Raw genomic sequence first — 22,181 nt, forward strand, 5'->3', positions numbered from 1 at the left:
GTATTCTGTATAATTTTGATTAAAATGTTAATATGTGATTAAATCAATATATATATGTTAGTATGCAATTTATTGTGTTACGAAACGACGTAAATCCAAAGACGTACGACGATTACCAAGTCCTATTTGAACCTTAAGAATTCGTAGAATACAAATGATATGTCATTAGGGTTACCGATACTCAGCTCGCATGAGCTTTCCGTTATTCAGCTCGGAAGAGCTTACTATTTATAGCTCGGAAAAGCTTATAATTAACAGCTCGTATGATCATACATGTACATGAATTGACGGATTATAGTTCAGTACACCTCGTGTGTACTACCCGTGTGTCCAATGATATTCTAAATGGTTCAACGAGAAATGTACTATTATGAGACAATATGAGTTCAATACAAACTAATACAAGTATATACATGAAATACATGGAAATGATGGTACATGATATATTGATATATTGAAATGGATGATATATGTATATGAAGAAACAGTAAGAGAATGTTATGTATCATGACATGTACATATATGAATATCTTTGATATGTTGATACATGGAAATTACGTAAGTTGAGACAAGTAATAAACTCAAGTGTGACATGTTGAGATAATAAGGTTATCGGTGTTGAATTTATATGAAATATGTTCAAGTATGCTAACAAATGTTGTTGTTTGATGCTTAGGCAAGTGCCAAACTGTTGGTTGAATGGTAATATGTTTAATTATAAGTTGCATTGAAATGGTAGATGCTCAAATGAAAATATACTTAAGCTCATGAAAGAGTATGCTATGGATTTGTTCACCTTATGAGTTGTTAAATATAGCTTCACAAATCTTATAGTATCGATATTGAAATATCCTTTATATGTATAAATTTCATATTTGAAATGAATTGATATGATTAAAGTTTATACAAGCTTACTAAGCATTCATTGCTTATGTAGTTGTTTTCCTTTATTTTTCAGATTATCGGAAGCTCGATCGGGTTGGAAGCTTATTAGAGTTATATCACACTATCCATAGGTTCTATCGATACTTTCAGATGGTTTGATTTTGGTTATAATGGCATGTATAGGTTATTTTGGCTAAATTTTGGCCTATATGTGTTTTGTTGAGATTTAGTCACTTATTTGGCTTGTGTTTTGGTATTTTGATATGTCCATAATTTGCCTTATAATGTAGATGTGTGGAATGAATTGTGGTTGAATGATGATAGGTAAAATAGTAGTTGAATATGCATATGAAATATGTTTTAAAACTTGGTGTGATTTGGTAGTATGTTATAGTAAGTGTATATATATTTAATGCTATTGAATATGTGGTACAATTGGTACCAAACAGTAAGTTTTGATAAATGATTTACATGTTGTGTATTAATGCAATTATACATAAAAGTTGGTTGATTACTTGGTTACATGAATTACATGGTTAAACATGTTTATATTTGTCATTGGAAGTGCCAAAGGGCATATTGGTTATATGTGAATATACTACATGTTTAAGGCTTGATTTTACTTGTTTTGGATACCATAATATGGTTTGTTTATATGCATAATGTTAACTGTAGGTACATGCCTTGTTGGGTGAGAAAAATGACTTGTAAAATAGTCTGTTTTCGTTCACACAGGCAGAGACACGGGCGTGTGTCTCAACTGTGTGTGGCACACGGCCGTGTGTCCCTTATAGCTTGTAAACGTTTGCAAGTCAGTATGTTCACACAGCCTAACACATGGGCGTGTGGCTTGGTCGTGTAACCCAAGTCAGTATACCCACACGACTTAAGACATGGGTGTGTCTCATTGTCGTGTGAGTCACACAGCTTGGCCACGCGGCTGTGTGACCCCTACGGTGTTGAAAGTTATAAATGTTTTCGAAAAAAATTTTGAGTTTCTGATTTAGTCCCGATTTGTTTTCAATGCGTTATTTGAGCCTTGAGGGCTCGTATAAGGGACAATATGTATGATTTTGATTGGTTTTTGGACATGAATGCTATATGATATAAAATGTTTGCATTTTCTATCTGTTTGATTTATAAACTCTGGTAATACTCTGTAACCCTATTCTGGCAATAGATTCGAATTAGGGGTGTTACATTTAGTTTGATTTGTTTGACCCTACTTTTTTATTGGTTAATAAGTTTAATATTAATAATTTTTTTGTTAATTTATCTTTAATTTTTTGAGTTAAATTTGGATCTTTCAAAAAATGTCAAATCAACTTTTTTTTATGAGAATACTGATTAAAACATTAATTTTTAACGACGTTAATATGACAACTTGTGTAACAATCTATGTATTCTTTATGCTAATATGACACTATTTATTTTATATGCTACCCCAAAAAATAATTTAAAAGTAAATAAAAAAATTCATAAAAATTCAAAAAAAAAAGAAGAGCATAAATATACGTGGATTAGCATGAAAGCTATCATGCTTAAAAATTGAACATTGTAGTTAGTATTTTTGTTAACAAAAAAATTGACTCTTTTAAAAATATTTCTAATTAAATTCGACTGTTTTTAAAAAATTAAGGATTAAATTTAACTAAAAAGAACAAGGGTCAAATTCATCATATATATATATATATATATTAAGGATAAATCTACCACTATGTCTTTTAAGGCATTTAACTGGACAATTGGCGGCTTTTAAGTTTAGGTAAAATTATAAATTTCACTCTTTTACTATTTTTGAATTTGAAATTTAATTTAACGTGATTTAATCTTTTTATTTTTATGATATAATAATTAATTAATTAGTCTTGTTAAATATTTTAATTAAAATGTTAATGAAAAAAAATGTTAGCATGATGAGTTGGAAATGGTATTTTTAAGCAAAAATTGTCATGGATTAACAAAGTGAAAAGATTAAATTATGTTTTATAAACTAAATTCTAAAATTAGAAATTTATGTTAAATTTAGAAACCAAAAATATGAAACCCGAATTACACCCTCTAAACCCAACCTAATACATAAATGACCCACAACTGTGACCCAATAATGAACACACCCCATTCCCATATCCCATAATAACAACCCAAATACCTCTGATCTGCCCAAAACGAACACATATATGCTCTTCCTATCAACTTTTGACAACTTTTCTTGGTTTCATTTACATCAACCTTCAACTGTTCAAAGTTCAGTTCCAAATATAAATGGAAATGAGCTTAGTTACTAAAAATATAAATTAAAAATTTTCATTTAGAAAAAAAGAAATTAATGTGTTGAACTTTTGGTTGATTTTACAATTCATTAACGTTGTTAACACTATATACTATAATAAAACACATATTGTTAATTCAAGTATTACATTGAATATTTTATAAAAAGTACAGGTACCATGATAAAATATATATTGATAGTTCAGTAGATCTTGAGCTAACCCGAATTTAATTTAAACAATGAAAAATATTTTAGAATTTAAATTTAATTATGAAATATCAATTAATTTTTTTTATTTTTTAATAGTGAAATGTGCTTTTTGGATGGGCCAATCCGAACACAGGCTTGTGCGTGAATTTTTTTTTTTAAATCGAGCTTCAACTCAACCCATGAATGGCTCTATAGTTTAGGTACTACATTAAGCATTTTATAAAAGTATAAGTACCAAATGTGACATCATACCTGTAAATAAACACAAATTATAATCAACAACATAAACAATTATTTTATAAATTATAACAACAAAATTAAATATTTAAATTAACTTTGACATGGTTCTAACAATTTTTTAATCGGTTTGATTGGTCTGATTAAGAAATCGAAGTTTAATCGATTTAATTATTGGTTCAATCAATTTGAAGTGATTCTCAGTCTAGTTGGTTCAATGTCATTTTCTGGATTGATTCTCAATTCAAGTAATTGGTTAGTCCGATTCAAACATCAAAGATGACTATGTTTGATAAAATGAAAAATTAAATGTTGAAATTAAGTTATAAAATCTATTTGATGTATTACTTGATTATAATTAAATTGTTGGATAAAAAATGATATAATTTTAAGTGAAATAGAATAAAAAAATAATTAAATTTATTTTGTATTAAGCGGTTTTGAGGAAAGAAATAAATTGATTGAATTTATTGAATGTAAAATTGGTAGGTGCTGAATTATGTGTTTCCTGATGGAGCGGAGTTTTAAAAGGTCAAAAAGCGTAGCTTCCCAGCTCCTTGAATTTCAAGCTTCCGACCATTAAACATCTAAATTCTTCCTTCAACATTACTTAAAACAAAGGAGTAATCACTGCCATGTCTTCCTAACTAACTAATCATCTCATCTCATTACTATCAACCTCTTAACCTTTGCCACATGCAATCATGCTAAAATTTTAATATAAATATTGAAATTTTATTCTTTAAATATATATTTTTTTCTCTTTTTTTATACAATACCTAAAACTATTCATAATTCTTTCCCAACTCTTAAATAGGAATATAATATGCTTCAACACACTCAAACTCATGTTCTCTTGTACTGACAATAATGTCAATATCAATCGAAAATTAAAATTCAATCAATTGATTCTTCAAATATTTAAAAATGTAGCATAAATATGTTTAACTAATTTAACTGAAACATTCCAAATCTTCCTTTCCCACTACCCTCTGATGTAAGTAAAAGGAAAAGGAGCCTAAATAAAAGAAAGTTATACGAAGCATGATCTCTTTATTGACCGATGAAAATCAAAGATTTTAGGTGTCTCAATTGCCGGACATTCACATGCTCCATGCCCTACTTGTCATCATTATTTTCTTCCCCCACTTCTTTTTCTTTCCTCAATCGGCGCATAATTTCCCGCCCATCACCACGCCAACCATCTCTATAAAACCAACTTGGTCACTAATGCTAGCTTCCCACCATCAACTTACACTCGTATTTCCTCTAATTTTCTTACTATGGCTTCCTTTGCAAACCACATTGTTTTATTCTTCTTTCTGCTGCTTTCTTCTTCTGTCCAGATTCAAGCTAGGGAGAGCAAGTTCTTTAGCAAGATCTTCCACCTTGGGGCCAAAATTTCTCCTCTAGTGGTACCTACACCAACGCCAGCACCAGCACCAGCATCGGCGCCGGCACTAGCACCGACAGTGGCACCTGCAGCGGCACCGGCTAACATTGGTATCCAAGATCCTTATTATGGCCTCTATGGTCATGGCTCTGGCATGGTTCCCCCTGCAAAAGAGGGTGTCACCACTAGCAACACTCCAACCGCTTTTGAAAACGATCTTTTCGCCGAAGAACTTGCGGATGAAAAATACGAGAGCGGCTACGAGAAAAACAACTACAATTACAACAACAACAACAATGGCTACACCACAAGTAAGTACAACAACAATGGCTACACTCTCAGCAGCGACAACAACAATGGCTACAGCGGGAACTACAACACCAATGGCTACAATGACAACTACAACAACAATGGGTATGAGACAGAGAGACAAGGAATGAGTGACACCAGATTTGTAGAAGGTGGTAAGTATTATTACAATATGAAGAATGAGAAGTACTACCCTAATGGATATGAGTTTTCATCAAGCAAGGGAACTACTAAAAATGAAGGTTACTATGGGAATACAGAGAACTCCAATGAGTTCAACTCCATGGAAGAGTTTCAGAACAAGGAAGATCAGTACATGGAGAGGCAAGAAGAGTATGTGCCCTAGATATTTGATTATCATGATTCAAGAATGAAAAAGGAAACAGGAGTTTGACATATATAGTGGTTCATATATTTAAAGATGAGGAAGATTGAAGTTTATGAAGTCTTTCCTGTGTTTTATTATTTTATAGCATTCACTTGTGTTTGCACAATAGTTCATGCTTTACAAATCAAAATGGATCCAAGACTATACAGTTTCACATTTTGGACTTAATTTTAATTATTCTTGCAAGAGCTAACTATTATTTGGTCTGATTCAAATGAAAGAATCATTGGTATTGCTAAAATTTCAGAATCCAAGTGACCCCAAAATTTATTATGTGGTAAATTGAATAAGGAATATTGGTATAATCACACATGTTCTGTTCCATTCCAGTCCCGGGCTACCATTCAAGAATTATTCTATTTAGGTGGGGTGGTATTTAAGTAAAATCTTATCAACTGATAATTTTAATATTCAAACTTAATTTAAATGTTTGGAGAAAAAATTATGGTTAACATATATTATAATTTATAAGAAGAAAAAGGAAAATTTGTGCACCTACTTAAACATATAAACTAATGCGGTAAAAGTATCATAGAGTCCCCTATATTAAAAGTTGGATTGCATTTTGTCCCCTCTACTTAAAAAATGAGCAAATTAGTCCATGTACATTAGATCAAAGAGCAAATTGGTCATTCTGTTAAAAATTTCATCTATTTTTTGTTGTTAAAAACTGGTTTTTGTACATCAACATGAGGTACACGTGGCATACCATATGTTACTATCTGATTATTCTATCAACCACGTTAATTTTTAATAGCATAAATAGATGAAATTTTTAACATAAAGCTCTTTGATCTAATATATAAAAATTAATTTGCTTATTTTTTTGAGTAGATGAGACAAAATACAATTTAACTCCTAATATAATGACTTCCATGATACTTTTCCCAAACTAATGCTCAATAGACAAAGTCGCACCTCATTTTAATAGGATGTAAAAGGACATGATCTACTCTCCAATTCCTATTGAAAGCTAGCTTGATTTCAAAGTGTAGGAACTAGAATGGTTAAAATATGTCATTATTATTTTATTAAATTTAAGTTCATTAGAATAGTGTTTTTTAGTTATACGGTTATTAAATGAATTTTTTTTCTTATTTTAAAACATCAATTAATAAATTTAACAAAAACAATTAAGAGTGATAATAACTAGAACTAAAATTTAAAATCTAAAAAAAGTAAAGAAATTAAATTTCTAAAATTGAAAATATAAAAACTAAATTTCAAATTTAGAAGAAGTAGGAACACCTGTGAATATTTTAACCAACCCCACAATGCAAGGATAATTTGTTCTGTTCCACAGTCTAAAAAAAATATATTTGTTTCATTCAATTAATTTTCTTTTTCCTTTTTTGTTGTTTTCTTAAATATCATGATTAAGTATTAACATAAAACAAGTAAAAAAAAAGCACAAAGGGATAAATGTATTATTAAACAATATTAAATGGGATGTTGACTGAATATGATTTCGATTGGAACCGACATTGTTGGTAATGCAAGAGTGCATAGGTTTGAACATGCTGAAGTGTATTTATCCTCTTATTTAAATGTTAGGGTGTTATGGGAAGTTATAGTGTTGAGATCTAATGCTAGTAATGTAGTATTTTCGTTTAAGTATATACTTGTATTTTTCAAACAATTTAATTTAATTAAATATTTATTAATTACATTAATACCTTATGTATATTGTCCTCGATGTTTTTGCATATAAAGCAAAATGGAAGCAAATATTGACTCACTGATTATCTAGCATTTAACTAATATTAAGCGATATTACATGGTCGGATTGTAATACAAAAAAAAATTGTATTAGTAGATGAACTTAAATACGTCATTAGTCTAACTAAAAATGAGCAAACAGATTGAAAAATTAATATGTTATCTCTCAAGTACAATTAGGGTGATGCTTTATCTTGATCATCAGACAAGACTCAAGTAGAATAGATCTTAAATCTATTTATAAATTTATTCACTTATGACATTCATAGTGTGACATACCTTAATACTGTGTGGATGATGGATTATATATATGTGACTCATATACTTTAATGTAAGTAAAAATCTGAGTTCAAATTGATAAAAAAATGAAAGTTGATGCATTAGGCATATGGCTTCCGTAGTGCGTAGCATCATTCACAATAGTGGAATTCATAGTCTAACTAATGGGTAAATGATCCTCTCATTAATATTACATTATATATAAAAAGTAAATGTGGTCATGGTTCATTTGTCACTGTGATAAATGACTTAATTATTATTTGATAGTAATTGACTTTTCATGAAGAAAGATGTAATTGTCACCATGAGATAAAATAAGATCATATTAGGAAAACAAATTTATCTCAAAGAGATTGAGGATATCTTATGAGGGTAATATACTTATGAAAATATCATTGGACAAGCATTTATTGAGTAGCTTTCGTAACAATATGCAATTACTATATATAGTGGAATGACTTCATAACTAAATAAGTTTATAATTAATTGACGAAAGACTAAAACTTAATTAGAAACTATTTGAGCTCTAATGATATATATCCAATCAGTCCATCTACTAACTCGTTGAAACAAAAATGAATTACATATAGAACTAAATGAACAAAAATGATGAAGTCAGAGAAATGAATCGCTTTCACAAATAAATGTGTTTTCTCACTAAATATAGAAATTACTTGAGAACTAATTTAAGATTTTCAATTTATTATTTAATTAATTATAATTAAATAATTGAAGTTTGAAAATGAATTTAAATTAATTAGTCATTATGAATCCATTGAATATTAAAATTAAATATATTTCATCATAGATTCTTTTAGGTTAAAGTCGTCATGACTTTAATGGAAATACGATTTGGTTGAGAAATTTATTTAATTGATAAATTATTTAAATTAATAATATTTATTTTGTGAATAGAAAACAAATATTGGGTTGAATTAAATTATAAAGTGTTGAATCAAAAGTTTAAGAAATACATATAATTAGACGCAATACATGAGAGGCCTAATTCTCCTCATTTTAAATGTCAAGGGCGACAACCCTAGTGTTTTTATCTAGGGTGTGCTTCTGTCTTATTCTAGTTAGACTAAAAGAGTGTTATGCTATTAAATAAATATTATTTGTGTTATGCTTATTCTAATAGGATTCTCTAATATCTCATTATAAATAGATGACATAAGTAGAACTATTAACACATAAGATTCATACATTATTATTTTGCTAGAAAGTAAATGTAGCACCCCATACCCGGTCCAGACATTATGGCCGGATCCGACATGCCACATCGAAGCGTTCAAAACATTTTATATTGTTGATCCAGAAAAACCTACTTAGTGTTTTAAAAGATAATTTCATTATAGGTTAAAGTGAATGGAAGCTGTGCACCAGGTAGGAAACCTGAAAAGAGGAGGTGAGTCTATCGGACTACTTAAGTACCAAGCTCCCTTCGGATCCAATCCTAGACATGCACACCGCCATTGCCACACCTTAACGTCATGTATATTTCTAGGAAACCGATTTGATTAAGTCATTTTTAGGAAAAGTGATTAATTTTGGAAAATACTTTCATTGTGGAAGCTTTGCTTGTTGTCATATTATTTTGAAATCAATTGTTTTTTTTTTGAAAACGCGCCCTAAAGCTATCCAATTTCAACAGTTAAAATAAGTAATACCTATCTTAGTAATACATATTAAAACCATCAAAAATAATTAAGCGGCCTTATTACATTTAAAAACCCAAACCTCAACGTAAATAATAGGATGTCCAGTTCACCAGAAGAAAACCAAACTTTCAGAACGGGTGGCCACTCCGAATTCTCTCACAGCTCCAAGCCCACTATGGTTGGGGATTTCCTGCGTGGATGAAAATAAAAGGGGTGAGTTTGGGGAAACTCAGTGTGTAAGGAAAACCCATTCAAAGCCCAAGTCAGCTCAAGCCTATTGGGCCTAAGCCCATTCAAGTAACAGTGGTACTAGACCAGAGCACTTTTCAGATTACAATAAACTGGGCCTTAGCCCCTTATTCAGATAACAGTATGGCCCATAGGCCCATTTCAAAATACATGCAACATCAATAACATATGTAAGCCCATTTGGGGAGACTACTCAACCCACCAACCACTACACTCCACCCGTACCAGCCCTACACTCCATGTGGGGAATAGCTCAACCCACTTAGCCCAACACTCCACAGTTGTAGTCTTGCTGCTTAGTTAACAGTAAATTGAGGCAAAGCCTCCAGTACGTGGACAAGCCACTTTCAGTACTTCCTCCGTCAATATCCCAATCCCATGCATCAGATAATAACAACATGGCATGCAGTAAATAACAACAGTCAAACATGCATTTAGGTCAATTTAACCCTAGGGGTATTTCGGTAATTTATCTACTAGGGGTAAAACTGTAAATTTTCTACTTTTAAAGGTATTTCAGTAATTTATCTATTTTAGGGTTTTTCATGCATATTCCTACTTTTCACATACTAACAGAATCACGTACCGAGGGTTCTTACCGAATTAGGCCCGTTGGCCCATCATTCCAAATTTGGCCCATTAAGCCCAAAAATATCGAGGGCACAGAAATCATGCACTTTGCAGTCCAAATTTTGTAGCTTACCAAAAACATTAATCGATTTACCTCACGAGCATTCGCACACTCACAAATCTACAAAATACCGGTTTTCAGCATTTCGGCTTTTCGGCTTTTGCCGATCTAGACTAAGAAAGAGGGTGTTAGTTACACACTTGTTTGCGACGATATGCTGACGAGATCCACACACGAACCGCCTACAATTGGATTACTAACACGTTAATCTAACTATTCAAATACAAACTACGTATTAACCCCTTACAATATTCGACCAACCACACCTACAGGTCATAGTAAGCTTATAAGAAATCAATAAGCAACTCATTAACAAATTTTTGTCAATGTTTACCACATAATCATAATTTCACTGAAAGCTGTCTTTCTGAGCAACAGTCACTAAATCATTTATAACTGAAGCTACGAAACTCCAAATAAAGTACCGTTAATTTTCTCTGAAAATAGACTCATATATCTTCTATCCATAAAATTTTCAGAATTTTTGGTTTAGCCAATCAATACCAGATTTTTCTCAAAGTTTCCCATGTTTCACTGTTTGACTAATCTGACCACTCTTCATTACGAATCAAATTTCTCATTGTACAGAATTCAAAATATGTTCTCGTTTATTCCATTTGAAACTAGACTCATTAAGTTTTAATTACATAATTTATGTAGCTTCTAACTCATCTCCCACAATTTATGGTGATTTTCCAAAGTCACATTACTGCTGTTGTCTCAAGCAGATTTATTACCAAATCACTCTTTCACACCTAACTTGCATGCTTGTTATTTAAACATGTATATCACCAATCAATCATCACATATCTATGATTTTACTTAAGTATAATCTCCATTTCATCATTTTAAAGAACAATATGTTAGCCGATTTTTCCCCTTAGCATCTAAGGCACATGCATGCTCATTTGTTTGGCTCAACTTCACCTATCTTCCATTTTTCATCAAAAGAACATGAAACAACAACCATTTCCTTCATTTTAATTCATGACCAAATGCTCACAACACAACCAAAAACCAAAATATGCTTCAAGAGTTAAGGTAGAATCAAGAAGAACTCATGAACCTCAAAATAAAAGCAAACTACCATGAACTTACCTTCAATTTTCTTCCCCAAGTGACCGAACATTCAAGACCTTTCTCCTCTCCCTTCTCTTCTCTAACTTTAGGCTATGATGAACAAAGATGGACAAAACTTTGTTCTTTTCACCCCTTTTTTTAATAAAATTTCATATTTCATCAATTTAATTCTTTAATACAAAAGACATGAAATTCCCATCATGGAACATTTACCTAACCCATTATCATGGAATATTTACCTAACCCATTATCACGAAACATTTACCTAACCCATTATCATGGAACATTTACCTAACCCATTATCAATTTGTATCAATTTGTACCATAAATTATGGATATCAAGTGCACATTTTGTCTACAACAACATGATGGCTGGCCACTTCATGTAAAATGGGAGGTTTGTCATGCAAATCCTCCTATTTTGCACTCCTATTTATTTGGCCATTTCAATTTAGCCTATAGCATTTTCAAACATTTTCACATAGGTCCTATTTCATAATTTCACCCCCTTTTTCTTATGGAAAAAAATTAACTAAAATTGCCGGGTTCTATCTTAGGCTTGGGCGTTCTAGAGGCCCACTAACATAATTAAACCTATGCCAACATTCACAGAATTCCCGAAGATTGGGGCGTTACAGTAATGGAAATTATTTTCTTAGAATAATTTTTTTTTAGTAAATGATAATTTCTACCGATTTTGTTGAGTGAATTACTTTCCTAATGAAACTAACAAATTGTTTTTGGTTCTTGTTGTCCAAGCTCATACTCGACGCAATTTGCAATATAAGGAGAGCGAAGAAGTTTATTCGGTTGAAAGCAAGAACATTTTGGATCTGTCTCGCACAAAATATAAGTACCTTTCGATAGAAAGTTTATTATTATAAATATCACAAAACGACTTGATTTTAAAATTTTTTAAACTTCCGCTATAACAATAAACTTTTTTCATAATCAAAATTTTCCAAGATATAGTTCATTGTATCAAAAATAATATTAAATGAGATAATGTCAAATTTGGTACATGTACTTTCATAAAATATCTAATTTGATATCTAAACTATCAAAATGTGTTTTATTATGGTACCTGTACATTCATAAAATGTCAAATGTGATACCTGCACTTTGAAAATGTTCAATATGGTATTTGAACTATCAATATGTGTTTTATTATGGTACTTGGTCTTTCATAAAATGTCAAATATAATATTTGCACTTTGAAAATATCCAATATGGTATTTGAACTATCAATATATGCTTTATTGTGGTACTTGGTGTTAACATCGTTAATAGATTACTAAACCAGCCAGTGAAAAATTAACACGTAGAATTTTCTTTTTCTAAATTATCAAATTCACATGAATAATATAAGGTTATGTGAGAAGCTAAATAAAAAAACAAATTAAATTTAAAAATAACTAAAAATATGATTTCAATGGTTTGACCGCATCTCATACCCAATATTGTATAAAAAAATCATACAATAATAAAAAAAATTAAAGTTTACATTGAATTAATTTATATTTAAATTAATATATTTCCATTAACGAAAAATATTACTTTAATTTTAAATAACAAATTTTAATTATTTATACAACATGTAACTTTATATTTCATATAAAATTTTATAAATAATACATTTATATAATATAATATTATTAATTATATATTATCTATGAATTATTATGATAAATTTATTCACTATCAAAAAATAATAATTGAATATTATTTATGATAAATTTATATCAAAAAATAATAATTTTAATTTATTATATATTATTTTTTATAGTTTGTACAAATATTTTAATAATGATTAGAAAATTTTTTAGTAGCAAAATATATTTGAATGATAAAAATAATTGATATATATGTTGTTTATGTTTATTATTTCTTATTTTAAATAATTTTACTTTGTATTAATTATATGGCGTAAAATTATATTCTACATTGAATATGGTAAAAAATACTTTAATTATTATTTGAAGTTATTATTATTATTGAAGTATTTTATTTTTTTAAATAAATTAATATATTTTAATCATATTTAAAAGTTTAAATAATAATTATTACTTTAAATTAATTACAATAATTAAAAAAATTATTTTAAAATCTAATTAAACAATTAAATGTGTAAAATAATATGTAAGGCAAGTGACTTTAGAAACTAGTTTAATTATAATATTAATTTTAAAATAATTTTTCTTTTATATTTTAGTCAATTTTTCATTAAATTATTCTCAATTATGGTTATTAATTAATTAATTTTGATTTATATTTTTATTGATCTAAAAGACGGAAGTGTTTAGAAAGCAACCTAAAAATTGAATTTGAATTTAAATTTAATTGTGTATAATTACACAAATGTGACATGTTTGAGTAGCTATTGTATTGGTGGATTTCATTGGATCGGGTGTAATTGGAGACACTCTCTAATTCTTATGGGGAGAATAAGAATTGAAGTAATTATGCAACTAATTACACCATTTAATTTTAAATTAAGTTATAAATTTTTATATTATAAACATGAATACGTATGAATGTTTGGGATGATTATAACCAAAGATTTCTTATATCATATATACTAAAAAATTATACTATAAAAATAATTTATTGTTGTTTATAAAGTATTATAATATATTTATTTATAAATAGAAGTTATTTTCGAGAAGTATGGACATAACTTATTTATATGTCCTTACTATATAATATAAAAAAATTATGCTTATTCGTAAAAAAAAAACATATTATAGTTTATCATAATTTATTTGTAAAAATACTTTGTGATAAAAAAAATTATTTACCAGTGTGGGAAAGGATTGTATGAAACAGTGACGCCGCGTCATCTGTATCACTTTCCAATAGTTTTATGCCACATCAGTATTCTTATCCTGAAATTCAGGATTTTATCCTGAATTTCAATATTTTAATTTGGATTTGATTTTTTTCAGGATAAAATCCTGAAATTTAGGATAAGAATATTGATGTGGCATAAAACTATTAGAAATGGATACAGATGACGTGGCGTCACTGTTTCATACAATTCTTTCTTATGAATGTTATTAGACACTAAGTTTATATAAGGTTTTATGATTAAAGCTATATACTATTTAAACCATGAATTCAAATATTATATGATAGATGTTAATTATTCAAATACAAAAGGTTTTATTGAACACCATTTGAGAGAACAGAGCTAGACACAAGTATCAGAGATGGCTCTCGAACTCTTTAATGAGACATTTAAAGCTTCCAAATATGGTTGGGAGAACATTTGTTATTCTAAAAAAAAATATTTCCCATACTTGCAATGTCACCTTAGTATAGCATAAAAAAAAAAGGGTTGGATGCTACTAGCATGTTTCATACTTCAAAGCTTCATTTATAAGTGGATTTGAGATGATTCGTACTTCAAATAGTACATGGAAGAAAAATATTTTGATAATCTTAATAATACATATTCAAATTCAGATGATGATGAACTCAGTCAAAGACCAACATTTGATAAAAATGAGCTTATGGTAAATATTAAAGAGGGAATGACCCAACAAATATGTAACACTAGAACAATTAGATAAAAGTGTATATGCTATTTATTTTTCTTATTATTTTTATTAGTAATCTTATTATCAACCACTCTTTTAATTAACATGATGTACATGATAAATTGATTTTAATTTTTGTTACTTGTTTATAATTTTTTTTATTGTGCTAATAATTTTTATAGTCATTAATATTTTTTAAGAGTATAAATTATGTAATTATAATTTGTAGTACTAAACATGATATAAAAGTTATAATGTAATTATTCTTGTTAGTCCAACATATAATTATAATTATTTGTAATTAAAAGTGAATATTTATTAATTATTAACCTATTAATTATAATATTTGTTTAATTACTCTGCTGTCTATACAGACCTAAAAAAAATAAAACAGATTTGCTCGTATTGGGCTTTTATCTAAGTGAACCCTGCCTATCTAGTTAAAGTGAAATCTTCTCACTGTTTGGCCCTGCTTTTCTCTGTCTTCTAGTTCTAGGGTTTTAGTTTGACTCTCCATTCCGTAAGGGTTTTGCTTTCTGAGGACCGAGATTCTCCTTAGAAAGAGAGAGAGAAATAGGAAGTGAAAGAAAATGAAGGTGAAAGTAATATCACGTTCTACAGATGAGTTCACTCGAGAACGAAGCCAAGATCTGCAGAGGGTGTTTCGTAATTTCGACCCCAGCCTACGATCCCAAGAGAAAGCCGTCGAGTACGTCCGAGCTCTTAACGCAGCCAAATTGGACAAGGTAAATTATCAATTTCGGATTGAATTAGTTTGATTTTTTAAAATTTGAAGTTTCACTCAATGTTTGATTTCTTAGTTTAGATATTTGCAAGACCCTTTATTGGAGCTATGGATGGGCATAGAGATTCCATTAAGTGTATGGCAAAGAACCCAAATTACTTGAAAGCAATTTTTTCTGGTTCTGACGACGGAGGTAATTTATATATATTATTTTCATCTCTTTAGTACCAAATTTTAATGCCGTCGTAAGACTAAGTTATTGCAAAAGATTCTAACTTCTCATCTCCCATCTTTTTGCAGATATCCGACTTTGGGATTTAGCTTCCAGGTATTCGTAGTACATTTTTCTTTACAATTTAATGTCGTATTATAATGATTGGTAGCTGTAGTGGTTTCAAATATCATTTTTATTAACTTATTTTATTCTTCTCCTTTGATGGATTTTTGGTAGGTTTTATATTGTTACATTATCATTTAAAATGCATTGCAATTTGCATTTATTTTTGAAATTTTGATTTGAAGGCGAACAGTTTGTCAATTTCCTGGTCACCAAGGTGCTGTACAAGGTTTGACAGTATCAACAGATGGAAGCGTTCTTGTATCATGTGGAAGTGATTGCACGTAAGACAAATTTTGATAGCTGAAGTTGATTTTTGATCTCTAGTGACGGTTGATTAACCTGGAACTTGAACACATACTATCTCTAAGTATCACCTAAATTTTCTCACTGTTATTTCTGTTCTTTTTTCAGTGTTAGGCTCTGGAATGTTCCTGATGCTAATCTTGCAGATTCAGATAATCTTTCTGATAATTCAGCTAAGGTATGTCTTTTTTACAATATTTTCATATTTCTACGAAAGCAAAGATTTCTATCTTGTTTGATCAAGAATTTCATTGTTATCATTCTAAAATATCTACAACTTGTATTGTTCAGCCGGTAGCAGTTTATGTTTGGAAGAATGCATTCCGGTAAGGATCATGACATTCAGAAATTATCAATATTCTTTCAGCCTTTTCTTCTTGCGTTTTTTTTTTTCTCCTTCTTAGGTGTAAATTGTAATGTTTATTTTTCTTCAGGGCTGTTGATCACCAATGGGATGGTGACCTCTTTGCCACAGCTGGTGCTCAAGTAGATATATGGAATCACAATAGGTTTTGATCTCAACTTCTCTTAATCTTTTTCCTTCTGCTATATGCTGATTTATATATTTATTTTATGAGAATATGCCTTTCTTTAATTAGGTCTCAGCCAGTGAACACTTTTGATTGGGGAGCAGACACAACTATATCTGTTCGATTTAATCCAGGAGAGCCGAATATCTTGGCAACATCAGCTAAGTATGTGTAGATGCTTGTTTCTGGTTACAATATTATATGGTTGATGAAAATGGAAAATGCATGTAATGCTAGAACCTTTCAATTTTCAAATCTCATATGTTCTGTCCCAAGAAAGTTAAAATAGGCGATTGAAACAGAATGATGATGTTCATATGGATAAATCAAGTTATACTAAATATAACTCATGTTTCAGCCTTCCTTACTTTTAAGTATAAATTAAAGATGAAATTAGAGGGAGCTACAGTGTAGTGGTGAGATCAGTAACGTCAGCTAGCTTGGCTTTTAGAGACACCAAAACAGTGTAGTGTAGTCTTCTAATAACATATTTATCTACCATGGGGTTTCCATGACACACTATGTACTTGTTTATTTCTTTCTCTGACAGCTGCTGAGATAGTGTCATTTTATATTGCTATTATTGATGCTTTCCATCAAAATAGGTAGTTGAAAATGTATGACCTTTTTGTTAATTTAGATATGATTTATGGTATTCTTTAATCTAAGGAATTTTATGGGTGATGTTATGTCATTAACTTTTGAAATATGCTTCCAGCCAGTGGTGTGGTGTTGAAAATGTTTCCCATGTTTTGGCATCCTGAAAACATATTTTCTCCTTTTCAATGTTCTAGTATGTATTATAAAGAGTATATGATTATTTGCATATATTTTTTCTGTTTTTAGTGATCGGAGCATAACATTGTATGATCTGCGAATGTCATCCCCGGCAAGGAAAGTTATTATGAGGGTAATTCTCGACACTATTGAGTATGAAAACATGGAACCGATATTCTTGCTTGAGAGGATAAAAGTCGGATAATTTTTTGGTCCTTTTTTATCTAATTATAAATTGTGGTAGTTTTCCTTAAAAGAGATGTATAACTTGTTAAATGTAGATTTCGGAAGAGTTCAGCAGAATACTTTCTGTTAGTGGTTAATATTTGTAACTTTGCTTTTAGTGATAGCTTTTCAGTAATACTGTAAAATCAGTGATTCATCAAAGGGAATCTGACTTTTATTTTGTTGCAGACGAAAACGAATTCTATTGCTTGGAACCCAATGGAGCCTATGAACTTCACTTCGGTAAGTGTGACAAGTTGAAGTGTCCTTCCATTTACTTATAGAACCTTCTTTGATCTGTAAGATTTCTGCCAAATCTTGTCTGTTAGTTGATCATTTTGGCAGCATTACTCCACCCATCGAAAAAGAACAAAAATGAGAAAAAGAAAGTAAAGGAAAAAGGAACGAATTATTTGTTCTGAAGAGCTCTTTTAAGTGCAGGCAAATGAGGATTGCAATTGCTACAGCTATGATGCCAGAAAGCTGGAGGAGGCCAAGTGTGTGCACAAAGATCATGTTTCTGCAGTGTATGACCTATTTTTAGTCTTGTTACTTTATGTTCAAGTAATATATTTTCTTGAAAATATTAAGTTCTTCCTTTTTTCTTCCAGAATGGATATTGATTTCTCACCAACTGGTCGGGAATTTGTAACTGGATCTTATGATAGAACAGTGAGTCTTTCTTTTCTCATTTCTAATTCAATTGCAGCATTGTTTTTGTTCATCAGGGCCATTGTTAGTGTCTAAACGAACTTTTTTCTACAGGTCAGAATTTTCCAGTATAATGGTGGTCACAGTCGAGAAATCTACCATACGAAGAGAATGCAAAGGTTTAGTTTCTAATCATTTAGATAATAATAGTCTGTCTGTTTTTTGAATCTGTCATTGTTTGATGATCAACTTTCCTCTTCTTTTAGGGTATTCTGTGTGAAGTGTAGCTGTGATGCCAGTTATGTCATTTCGGGAAGTGATGATACTAACCTTAGGCTCTGGAAAGCTAAAGCATCAGAACAATTGGGAGTGGTAAGAATCTATTCATTTCACATGATTCATTGGGGTTTCTACATTTAGGTCATATTTCCTAGCGACTGAGAAATTTGTTGAGGTTGTCTTATCAATGGAATCAACATTTATAACAGAAAATATTTGGTCTATTTAGGCTCTGAGACTTTGAGATGTAGCTTTAGGTTTTGCTTCGTAGAGTGGAAAGAAAATTGGAAAGATGGAAAATTGACGGAGTAGAAAGATAGACAATATACATTTTTCTTTTTATCTGGCGCTTGGTAGGAAAGATAAAAATTGAAAGAAAGAGTAATTCTTCCCTTCATTGCTTGGTAGAGTTGAAAAATAAGAGAAAAGAAAACTTTGAAAAATGCATAAATCTGAACTAACATACATCCCTTATTTTCTTTTTTCTTATCATGGCATGGTTTGTTTTATGCATTAAAATGGAAAATGATCATCTCTCTAACTTTTTCCTCTCACTTTTCTTTCCTACCAAGCACACTCAAAAATTATTTTCTTTTCACTGCTTCCTTCTAGCCTTTTACTTTTTCCACTTAACCAACGAACACCATTCTTCTGCCTGAAAAGTAATTTCTCTTATTCTATCTCTCACTTAAATATCTCATCCATTCTTCTGCCTTATGCAGGTACTTCCAAGGGAAAGAAAGAAACATGAGTATCTTGAAGCTGTTAAGAATCGTTACAAGCATCTGCCTGAAGTTAAGCGTATTGTGAGGTAAATTGAAACTGAAGAGACTTGGTTCACGTTTATAAACTTCTGGCAATGTCAATAAAATACCCATATTTCCCTACCTTTTTTTAGGGAGTTTCCCTAGGGTGGACATTTTAAGGATTTTAAAAACTATGCACTAGGAAATTTATATGTTAAGCCCTATTTTATCAACTTAGATAAATGAACTTGGGCACAAGAGAATTAGTAGTGATTTTGTAGTGAGTTCTTAATGCTCCTGTATTGGTTATGATTATGCAGGCACAGGCACTTGCCAAGACCAGTTTATAAGGCAGCCAACCTTAGACGCACTATGATTGAAGCAGAAAGAAGGAAAGAACAAAGAAGGAAAGCTCACAGTGCCCCTGGAAGCATTGTGACTGAACCGGTTCGTAAAAGAAGAATAATCAAAGAGGTTGAGTGAGTTGTCCTGAGGAACTTCCTTGAACAAGCATCAGCACTGCATATCTGCAGTTCTCTGTAGCCGAATGTTAGTTGACTGCATTTCCTGAATTTCGTGACTTTTGTGCTCGACCCTCAACTAAATGTAGGCTGTAGTAAGCTGAGGCAGCTTCTTTTTGTTTCAATTAACAGTTTTGTCACACAAAAAGTTGATAGATGTATTTGTAATTGTAATGAATATTATAATCTGGTTTTAAGGCTTATTAACGAATGAAAAAATGGATACTGGGCTTCATTTAATTGCAGTTGGTCCTTTTTGGGCATTTTGTTATCCATCGATGTTCTGTCTCTCGGATAAACTAAAATTTCAGCCATCCAAAGGAGCTGGGCATAGGTCGCTACATTTAAAGACTCGCAAATAACAATAGGAAAGAGTAAATGACCTAAACAAGTGATGATTACTTGCTGCAGATTATAGTAAACAACTACGAGTCAAGGCAAACTAAGATACATCTCAGGACATTGGCCCTATATCCAGGAATGGCAAGACTAGATATAAGGATTCTGCACCGGCGTTCTTCTAACGGGACGGATATTTTTGGGTAAATATTTGCTTCGTTTTACTCTACTTTGCCTTTTAAACTTATTTTTTACCCTGAAATATTCTGTGCATCTTTTAATATATTCTTCTAAAAGCACATATACACACTAAATTATGGTACACATGCAATGTTTGTATTTTCACAAAATGTTGAATATAGTATTTGTGCTTTAAAAATGTTCAATGTGATACTTAAATTATCAATATGTGTTTTATTATTGTACTTGAACTTTCATAACATGTCTAATGTGGTAGTGATACTTTAAAATATCCAATATGATTAATGAATTATCAATATGCGTTTATTATAGTTGCTAATGTTAACAACATTAATGAATTATTAAATCAATCAATAAAAATTTAATAGTAGAATTTTTTTTCCAAATCCTCAAATCCACATGAATAATATAATATTATTTGAAAACTAAAAAAAAAACTAGACTTATCATTAATAAAAAAAAAAACTAAACTTACATGAGCAAAAATCTTCTCCTTTAAATAAATAGTCATTTCCAAAGAGTTTTCAATTTGAAATAATATTTTAATTGATTTTTAAATAATATTATTTTATTATCTATGAAAGTGTACTTTCATGCAAATTAGTATTGCCTTTTTTTTATTAACCCTATGTTTAATTATTTTTTTAATTTTATTTAGTTTTCACATAATATTATATTATTCATGTGGATTTAATTTAGAAAAAAATTCTACGTGTCAAATTTCATTGATTAGTTTTGTGATTCACTAACGATGTTAATACCACGTACTATAATAAAACACATTGATAATTCAAGTACCACAATAGACATTTTCAAAGTGTAAGTACTACAAAATTAGACATTTTACGAAAGTACATATATAATAATAAAAAGCTTAATGACAAATTTGACCACTAATGTTTACATATTTTGTCAAAATGGCCCTAACTGTATTTTTGAGCCTTTTTTAGCCATCAACTTTTGTTCTTTTTTTCAATCTGCTTTACCGTTAAAAAAGTTAACGGGGATAATGTGAAATTTCATATGTGAAATATTTTTAATGAGATATAATTTATTACTTAGATAACCTAATTAAATAATTACATGTGAAAAATAATAAAATAAATAAATAATACATTAAATTAAAAAACAACTTAATTTAAAGAAAATAAATGGAATTATCTAAAAAAAATAAACTCAGTAGAAAAATTTCACAGTAAACAAATGTATGAAAGATTGAAACATTTTGAAAGAAAAAGGAAAATTGAAACCTTCAAATTATTCATTAAATCTGTTAGAAAAAGCAAATTGATAAAAAGAACAAATGTTGATGGCCAAAAGAAAAACTTAAAAATACAATTAAAACTATTTTGACAGAACATATAAACGTTAGTGGCCAAATTTATCATCAAGCCATAATAAAACATATATTGATAATTTAGATATCACATTAGATATTTTCAAAGTATAAGTACCACATTGAACATTTTATGAAAATACAGGCACCAAATATAACATTATCTAATATATATATAATAAAAAAATAAATTATAGGAAGTAACATAACAAATAAATTATGTTTTAGTTAAAATGATAGTTATAGTTAAATATAACGGTGTTTTGGGTTCAACTT

The 22,181-nt window shown here is 29.8% G+C and overlaps 2 protein-coding genes across 3 annotated transcripts; both read left to right on the forward strand.

Annotated features, from left to right (window-relative positions):
* Nucleotides 1-4,793: 4,793 nt before the first annotated feature.
* Nucleotides 4,794-5,848, forward strand: LOC107886797 (protein E6-like). Its single transcript, XM_016810866.2, has one exon. It carries the CDS (start codon nt 4,888-4,890, stop codon nt 5,650-5,652), a length of 765 nt encoding a protein of 254 aa, XP_016666355.1. The 5' UTR covers nt 4,794-4,887; the 3' UTR covers nt 5,653-5,848.
* Nucleotides 5,849-15,359: 9,511 nt separating this feature from the next.
* On the forward strand, nt 15,360-20,269 carry LOC107886796 (DDB1- and CUL4-associated factor 13). 2 transcript variants are annotated; one of them, XM_016810864.2, is made up of 16 exons: nt 15,360-15,658; nt 15,739-15,850; nt 15,958-15,985; nt 16,180-16,278; nt 16,409-16,478; nt 16,592-16,626; nt 16,735-16,809; nt 16,900-16,995; nt 17,677-17,740; nt 18,022-18,075; nt 18,274-18,359; nt 18,444-18,504; nt 18,598-18,662; nt 18,750-18,855; nt 19,485-19,573; nt 19,829-20,269. In XM_016810864.2, the coding sequence occupies exons 1-16, from the start codon at nt 15,503-15,505 to the stop codon at nt 19,989-19,991; spliced, it is 1,359 nt and encodes a 452-aa protein (XP_016666353.1). In that variant the 5' UTR covers nt 15,360-15,502; the 3' UTR covers nt 19,992-20,269. The 2 variants fall into 2 exon arrangements, with proteins under 2 accessions (XP_016666353.1, XP_016666354.1); XM_016810865.2 differs by having other exon boundaries at nt 15,399-15,658; nt 15,734-15,850.
* The last annotated feature ends 1,912 nt before the right edge of the window (nt 20,270-22,181 follow it).

This window comes from Gossypium hirsutum, chromosome A03 (genome assembly GCF_007990345.1).
Source record: "Gossypium hirsutum isolate 1008001.06 chromosome A03, Gossypium_hirsutum_v2.1, whole genome shotgun sequence".
NCBI lineage: Eukaryota > Viridiplantae > Streptophyta > Magnoliopsida > Malvales > Malvaceae > Gossypium > Gossypium hirsutum.

Excerpts from the sequence above, each read along its gene's own strand:
- LOC107886797 (XM_016810866.2), top strand. The coding sequence starts at position 4,888 with ATGGCTTCCTTTGCAAACCACATTGTTTTATTCTTCTTTCTGCTGCTT.
- LOC107886796 (XM_016810864.2), top strand. The coding sequence starts at position 15,503 with ATGAAGGTGAAAGTAATATCACGTTCTACAGATGAGTTCACTCGAGAA. Across the intron at positions 16,479-16,591 it reads TTTCTGATAATTCAGCTAAG|CCGGTAGCAGTTTATGTTTG; the intron begins GTATGTCTTTTT and ends TGTATTGTTCAG. Across the intron at positions 18,360-18,443 it reads AAAGATCATGTTTCTGCAGT|AATGGATATTGATTTCTCAC; the intron begins GTATGACCTATT and ends TTTTTCTTCCAG.